This window comes from Marmota marmota, unplaced genomic scaffold (assembly GCF_001458135.2).
Source record: "Marmota marmota marmota unplaced genomic scaffold, marMar, whole genome shotgun sequence".
NCBI lineage: Eukaryota > Metazoa > Chordata > Mammalia > Rodentia > Sciuridae > Marmota > Marmota marmota.
Window position 1 is genome coordinate 8856965 of NW_026000205.1, and position 8056 is coordinate 8865020.

The 8056-nt window shown below is 53.3% G+C and overlaps 1 protein-coding gene across 1 annotated transcript; it reads left to right on the forward strand.

Annotated features, from left to right (window-relative positions):
* Positions 1-5600: 5600 nt before the first annotated feature.
* Lgals7 (galectin 7) lies at positions 5601-7669 on the forward strand. The gene is made up of 4 exons (XM_015496891.2): positions 5601-5687; positions 6093-6181; positions 6866-7067; positions 7489-7669. The coding sequence occupies exons 1-4, from the start codon at positions 5673-5675 to the stop codon at positions 7600-7602; spliced, it is 420 nt and encodes a 139-aa protein (XP_015352377.1). The 5' UTR covers positions 5601-5672; the 3' UTR covers positions 7603-7669.
* Positions 7670-8056: the final 387 nt, after the last annotated feature.

Genomic DNA, 8056 nt, shown 5'->3' on the forward strand with positions numbered 1-8056 from the left:
CCCCCCGCCACACACACACACAGACTCACGTGTTCAGGGGCCTTGCTTTTAAGGAAATCTTGGAGCATGAGGGCTCTGACCTCATCTGTGAATAGTGGAATGTTCTACTAGGAGGTGGGACTTAGTTGGAGGTAGTGGGTCACTGAGGCTGTGCCCTGGAAGAATTTATCTTCTTTCTCCTTCTCCTTCTCCTTCTTCTTATTCCTGGCTGCCATGAACTAAGCAGCTTTCTTCTACCACACCCTTCCGCCATGATGTTTCTGTCTCAGAAACCATCAGTAGACCATGGACTACAACTCCTGAAACCATGAACCAAAATGAGCTCTTCCTCCATTAAGTTACTCTTGTTGGGTATTTTGGTCACCATAATGAAAATCTGACTGACATAGAAAATTGGTACCAGGAGTGGGGTGGTTGCTGTGACTAACTTTGGAATTGGTTTGCAGAGGAGTTTGGAAAAGTTTGGAGATTCAGGCTGGAGAAGATTTAAACTGTTGTAAACAGAGTTTAATGGACCATTCTAGAGTGATCTAGAATACAGCTAGGAAGGTGGACAGTAATGATCATGCTCATGAGATTTCAGAAGGGAATGAGGACTCTTACTAGGAGTTGAACTGGAGGCCATTTGTGTTACATTCTAGCTCAGAACCTGTCTACATTTTGTCCATGCCCTAACACTTTGTGCGAAGGTGACAGACTAATTTAATCTGGTGGAGGAAATTTGAAGGCAGCATATTTTTCAGGCTGTGGCATAGGTATTGCTGGCTATTTTTTTAATCAGGTTTACTGTGATTATTGGGAGCAAAAGGCAGAGCAGAAAGGTTTGAAAACTTTTTCATAGAGACTATAGGGAAGATGTCTTGAAGCAATCAGCAAGACCTCACCCTTCACAAGTTCAAGGTGTAAAAGTGAAAGTCCTTTTGAAAGATGTTGCTTGGAAAAGAGAGCTGGGGTGTGCCCTGCTCCCACAGGCTGACTAGGAAACTGTTTTCCTGGGATTTGTTTTGCTGTGTTCAGCCACCCAGGCACTAAGGGGCCACTGCAGCCATGGTCCAAGGAGGGATGGCTGTCACTCGGATCTTGGCGTTATCCATCTGATGCTCGTTTTGCAGGAATGAAAATTGCTGGATTTACAGGGTCGTGGAAGCTTCCACACAGACTGAAAAGGGAGGACACGGAAGCCAGAAAATGTGTGTCAGGGTTGGAATCTCTTCAGGCAGCCCCTGAAAGGATGATGCTTGAAGCTGTGATCATGAACTTGAAGCTCCAATGGATATTCCAGGAAGTCTGAGCTTCCAGGAATATAGATCATCCGCCCCCAATCCAGGAGAGAGGCCACGTGGGCTGTAACTGATAAGGCCATAGGGGTGCGGCTGCCCCAGCCATTTGGAACTCACATCTCACTACCTTGAACGTCCCCTACTATGGAGCTCTGGGACTTAGCATGTGCCCTGCTGGGTTTCTGTGTTGCTTTGGTAACATCCCTTCTCTCTATAGGCCTATTCTTCACTTTTAGTGTTTATTCTGTGCCATTGCACACAAGAAACGTAGCTTGCTTTCTGATTGTTACACGGGCTCACAATGAAGGGTTTGCCTTGAGTCTCAGTAGAGACCTTGGACTTGAACTTTTGAGCTATGCTGGAACTGTTAAGGTTTTGGAGATAGACTGAATCCTTCTGTGTTGTGAAATGGGCATGACCCTTTGAGGCCAGGGGCAGCATGATATGGGCTGGATCTAGAACATCTCCCCAAGATTTATGTGTTCAATTATTTTCAAAAATAATTGGATTGTGAGGACTCTGACCTCATCTGTGGATGAGTCCATTGACAGCTGATGGGTTCCTGGGAGGCAGGAGCCAGTTGGAGGAAGTGGGTCACTGGGGGTGTGCCCTGGAAGGCCTTATCTTCTCACTCATCTCTCTCTGTTCTCTGGCTGCCACAAGCTGAGCGGCTTTCTTCCACCACACCCTCTGCCATGCTATTGCTGCCTCAGAGACGACAGACCATGGGCTGAAACCTGAACTCTGAGCCAAAATAAACCCTTCCTTTTTAAGTGGTCTTGTTAGACTTTTGCTCCCAGTAATGAAAGCTGACCACCACACCCCTCTGCATCGGTTTTATCCTCCTTTGGATGAAGCCCCGGTTGAAGCCTTGCCTTCTGTGTCCACGACACCCAGCCAGGTCTAGTTTCTATCATTTTGGTGATGACATATCCATCTCTACTACAAAATGTCAAAAGAGTCTGATTTATTTGGAGAATAACACTAGAATAATGGGACCCGCTGCCGCAGTCTGGCTGGGCACAATCAGGAGCCACTTGTCAAAAGAAACTAACTTTATTTTTAGAACCACACACGCCAAACAAAACAGCCTCTCAGGAAAAACCCTCAGAGCCTCAACTGCCACCACCGGCTTCCCACAAGCCTCTCTCTCCCACACAAGCTTCTCTCCACCTCCCACAATCCTCCTGCTCTTGAGGCCGATTGGCTGGGTCACGTGGGCGGAGCCAAAAAAGTCCCCCAATGAGCAGCTCCGTGGTCTGAAAGGGCAGGGAAACAGCCCAATGAGCATCACCGCAGAGGAGCCAATCAGCTAGATGTTGCTGGGGCCGCTGTGAGCCAATCATCAGCCGGCAGCTGGAAGTTTGCTGGCAGCTGGAAGTTTGCTGGGGCCCCTTCAGGCTGTGGCTCTCAACATCTCCCCCTCTCTGTTTAAACAACAAGCATGTGGCTTAGGGACCGTGCCTGCCTTAGGTTGTCCAATAGTACATATGGTCCTTAGGTTGGTACCATTGCAATTGGATCTTACCCGTCACTGACTACCGGTCCCGTATACAGCCACACCTGTGGAGAGGTCTTTGTACCAGCGGGGGGGTGAGGTTCTTTGCCTCACCTCTGTTGGCCCCCAAATTTTAGCTGGACGATCATGACAAGCAGAAGGGAGGAAGATACACCAGGCCAATTGACGGCTCCTTTTGGAAAAATTGTACCACCAATGACATCATCAGCAAAAATACCCCAACACTACCACAAGTCGCTGCACCAACAGATAGTTCACAATGCATACAGGTGAGCTCACAATGTGTCCAGGCAAGTTCTGCAAGCAGTTCAGTGATGGCTATTGTAGAAGCTGTAGATTGGTTTTATCTTTGACTTCACCAGCACTGGGATGAAGATAGGAATTCTGGCAATAATGGCTAAAGAAAAAATTATGTAACATTACAGAAGGCACTAAAAGAAAACAATTTTCTTAACAATTTACATTATCTTTAAGAGAATTATTAAATATAATGAAAAGGAAAGGTGAAAGTAAACAAACAGATCTGTTAACCTTCTTTTGTGTTCACATATTAAAACAATCTTTAACAGCTGTTTACCCAATTAAATTAAACCATTTAAATCACGTGAATTAAAAAAAAATATTTGGATCCATTTTATCATGAGCGCTCATCATATATGATATATGGACATACATACATTCAAACATATAACACAAAACACAAGTGTGCACACATATAATACATACAACACATAACATTATAGTAAAGGCCTTATAACTTTTTACAGGTGAAATCTCCATTGCAATGTTTAAAAACTCTATAGTCAAAAAATAGAACTGATCAGCAAAACATTAACCTAGGTCTGTATGAGCTCAAAAAACAAAATAGAACTTCACAGAACCACACATTGATGACATTGTACCTGAAACCCATTGCTTATTTGGATCTGAAATGTACCCCCCCACACCATGGCTCATGTGTTGAAGGCTTGGTCCCCAACGCAGCAAGGTTCAAAGGTGAGGCTCTTGGAGGTGATTGGCTCATGAGGGCTCTGACCTCATCAGTAGATTCAACGGAGGGTGGATTCCCTGTGGGGGGCTGTTGGGAGACGGGCCCTTGGAGGCCTGCTCTACAGAGCTCCCCGCCATGAGGTTCTGCCTCACGGCAGGCCTAGAGAAATGGGGCAAGGCCCCCGCAAACTGAAACTTGAGACCAGAGACCAAAACTGATCTTTCTTCTTTTCCGTTATTTTTCTTGGGTATTTTGTTACAGTGACAGAAACCTCAGGAGCATCCCTGCGTCCTCCTGGCTCAGTCCTCCAGTTCAGGGCCTGGCCTCTTCCTTGCCATCTGGCCTCGGCTGATCTGCACCCCTGTAGGACTCCGTTTTCGCCTCCGTAGAATGGGGGTGCTTGCAGCCCCCACAGTGGTGGGGCTGCCCAGTGTCCCTCTTGGAGCTCTTGCCACCGTGAACTGGACCTGCCCCTGGCCGGGGTGCCTTGAGTGGCGATGGGGACAGTCTGGAGGCCTGGGATTGGAGAAGGAGGAAGTGGATTCCGGTCTGCCCCTGCTGCAGGGCTCTGGGCCACCCATGGGTGGGGCAGGGGTGGGGCTGCTGTGTGCCCCCTCTCTCCTCCTCCCCTGCTTTCCAGAAACTTCTTTCAGCCTTCTTCCTCCACTTCCCATCTGGGATTCTTCTTCTGGTGTCTTGGGCTCAAGGGGGCTGGAATTTGGGCGGGTGGCAGGGTCCCCACTTTGATTCGTTCTTGGTCTGGGCAGTGGTGGGGACGAGGACACCCCGAGCCCATTCCCCTGTCTGCAACTTCAGTGGAAAGGTGCGAGGAGTTCTGGGAGGAGGAGCAAGAGAGAGCCTTGACGGAGAGAAACAGGACAGATGTGGTGACAGGGTAGGAGGGAGACGGGACAGAATAATCGAGACAGATTTAGAGGTGAGGGGACCTAGAAGTGGTCAGCACGATTGAACAGCTTCTGCCGTTGGGCAAACTGCTTCGCTTCCAGCCTCGGTCTCCTTTTCTCTAAAATGTGGTGCTCTGAGCTGGGCGCACCCCTGCAATCCCAGTGACTCGGGAGGCTGAGGCAGGAGGATTGCAAGTTCAAAGCCAGCCTCAGCAATTGAGCGAGGCCCTAAACAACGTAGTGAGACCATCTTAAAATGAAAAACAAAAAGGGCTGGGGATGTGGCTCCACGGTAGGGTGCCCCTGGGTTCAATCCCCAGTATCAAACACAACAGGAAGGGTGACCAGCGCCCCGTGTGCTGTGGCCAGGTCAGTGGTCTCTTGCCCACCAGGCAGCCCGGAGGCTCTTCGTTTGTCTTTCCTGTTCCACCCAAGTCACTGGGCACTTACCATGTGCCTGGCACCCTGTAGAAACCCAGGATAAAGCAAGGGACAAGTGGGCACCATCCTGACCCTGGGAGCCACCCTTCCCCATGATTAACTGTCACTATTGTCATACCATTTCAGAGCCATAAGCTGGGTCTCTGTGCAGCTGTCCTCAGCCCAGGGCAGGAGGCTCCAGCCCAGTGGGGCCCTCAGGACCCAGCATGAACCCCGCACTTCTGCCTGCCAGGAGCGGGGAGGGTTGGCTGGCTGGTGGCAGTGGGGTGAGCCCCTGGCCCTATCCGGGTTTTTCTTATGAACCTGCCTTTTCTTACAGCACAAGGGGAGCCACAGGGCAGCAGGATCCTGCAGTGAGTGTGGGGCCAGGCCAGAACCAGGGCCTGCCCCAGACATGCCAGCTTTGCCCCAGGGCCAGGGTCTGTGCCAGGTGTGGGCGATGGGAGGGGTGAGTCACGGGGCCTGCCCCACCCAGCCTCTACTTAAGGTCCCCCAGCAGCTCGCTGCCACCACCGCTGCTGAACCACTTGCCAGCCATGTCAGGGAGCACCGTGAGTCTAGGGGCCAGGGTCGGTGGGGGCTGTGGGTTTGGACACAGGCTCTCTGGGCCAGGAGGGAGGGCCGAGGCCTGGCTAAGGCCTCCAGTTCCAAGGAGAAAGTGGGTAATGCGCCTGGGAGTTCCCCAGGGCCATGTGTCTGGGCGGACAGTCCTTCCCGTTGATCTCTCTCCCTCTCGATGGCTTCGTCCTGATTTTTCTCTTGAAACCTTTTTTCTCTGTCCCACCCCTGCCGTTCCCCTGCCTCTGTCTCTTCTCTCCTCTTTCTTTCTCTGTGACCCTTTCTCTTACGCTTTCTGCCCATCCTGACCCTGGCATTTCCCCCTCTCTGGGTTGGTGGACCCACTTCCGTCTCTGTCTCCGGGTTCCCAAGCCCCCCCAATACCCGGAATCTTGCAGAATGTCCCCCATAAGACCTCTCTGCCTGAGGGCCTCCGCGTGGGCACCGTGATGAGGATTCGAGGAGTCGTCCCTGAGAAGGCCAGCAGGTGAGACCGCTCACAGGACGAAGGGTGGGGACTCTCCAGGCTCAGCCTGTCCCCATCCGTGCAGCCCAGAGACGGTGCCCCAGGGCGACTCTGTCCACCAGAGCCTTGGAGTCTCCTGGGGGACCTTTTTCTCACATTCAGAAATCTGAATCTCCCTAAGATTCTGGGATTTCAGGGCAACCTCAGGGTTCCTCGTGACGTCCTAGGACTTCCATGTCTGAGCCTCCAAGACTCTGGAAATGTGCCTGGGCTCCCAGAATCCACCTGGGCACCTGGGAGGCCTTGGCAGTCAATCCTATGACTTTCTAGATCTGGGACTTCAGGCCTTCTGGGTGCTCTGTAAATAGTGGGGCCCCTGGTACTGTTCCTAGTCTTTTAGGAATTGAGAATTTCCCGGCAATCTCCTGGGAATCCAAATCACTCTGGCCATTAGTACCAGGACTCGTGGGCAGCTCTTTGGAAATAAGGGGGGCTCTGGCCTGAGCACAGGGACCCTGGTGTAGGGGTATGTGTGCCCAGGAATCCCATAAACCTCATCGGAATCTGCAATCCGTGGCCTTTAGTTGGCCTCCCCTCCTCTGCGGTGTGAGGATTCTGGTCTGGAAATTCTGGCGGGGTCTGGAGAGGGGCGGTCCCAGCACAGCCTTCCCTGAGCGGAGCCCTGTCGCCCACCGTCCCCTGCAGGTTCCACGTAAACCTGCTGTGCAGCGAGGAGCCCGAAGCGGACGCGGCCTTGCATTTCAACCCGCGGCTGGACGCCACCGAGGTGGTCTTCAACAGCAAGGAGCGCGGCGCCTGGGGCCCGGAGGAGCGCGGCCCTGGCCTCCCCTTCCAGCGCGGGCAGCCCTTCGAGGTCCTTCTCATCACCACCGAAGATGGCTTTAAGGTGCGGTCGGCGACAGGGAAGTCCCCAGCGGAGCACTAGGGTCGGCTCTGCGCTGGGAGACAGCTTGGGAACACTGCCAGGAAGGGGCCTACGCAGACCCTCTCCCTGGTTGGGCCACTCCCCGGTGCTGGGCGGTGACAGGGCCAGGGCGAGGTGGACACGAGCCCAAGGGGTGGTGTCTTGTGGGGGTGTGTGGAGTGACCCAGACCAGACATCTTCCACCCTACTGGGGGTCAGTCGTGCTAGAGGGCCAGGCGTAAAGGTCGGAAAGGGGAAGAGCCAGGGAGCGGCTTGGGGACAGCGACTAGGATCTAGTCCCAGAGAGTGGTCGTTGTGACCTTCCCCAAGGCACCCAGACGCAGAGCTGGAACATGGACCTGGTGTCCCTAGGCCGAGTCTAACCCCGACCCTCTCCCCGCAGGCCGTGGTCGGGGACTCCGAGTACCACCACTTCCGTCACCGGCTGCCGCTGACGCGCGTGCGCTTGATGGAGGTGGGCGGCGACGTGCAGCTGGGGTCCGTGAGGGTTTTCTGAGCAGAACCAAGAGCCTGGGGTCGCGGGAGGCCGGGAAGAAGGATGGAAAATAAAGTATTAGACCCCAGTTCCTGTGTCCGTGTCCTTGCATCTGGATGAAGAAACGGGTTCAGGGGCGAAGACCGCGCTTCAGGGTCGCGCAGGGAACCCGTGTCCTAAGCGGGGTTCGCACCCGCACCCGCTCGGGCAGGGCCTGTCTGCTGGAGCGCAGGGGGGTCTCCATGTGGACGGGTCGGTCCTGCGGCTGGTCACGATGCAGCATTTTGCAAAGCAAGTCCCAGGTCCCGGGTTCGGAGCTGATGCGCTGGGACCAGAGCAGCGAGGGGCTCAGCCCATCACCTGGCACCACGTCGCGGGGCCAGCGGACGCCAAAGTGGGTTCATGAGCAAAATGGGGAAATGATCACTTGGGCACCCTGAAACCACGCGGTGAACGTGTGCATGGCATGTCCCCA

What these genes read in the sequence shown, in the direction of transcription:
- Lgals7 (XM_015496891.2), top strand. An exon ending in GTCCCTGAGAAGGCCAGCAG is followed by an intron (nt 6,182 to 6,865) that starts GTGAGACCGCTC and finishes CGTCCCCTGCAG; the next exon opens with GTTCCACGTAAACCTGCTGT. An exon ending in CCACCGAAGATGGCTTTAAG is followed by an intron (nt 7,068 to 7,488) that starts GTGCGGTCGGCG and finishes CTCTCCCCGCAG; the next exon opens with GCCGTGGTCGGGGACTCCGA.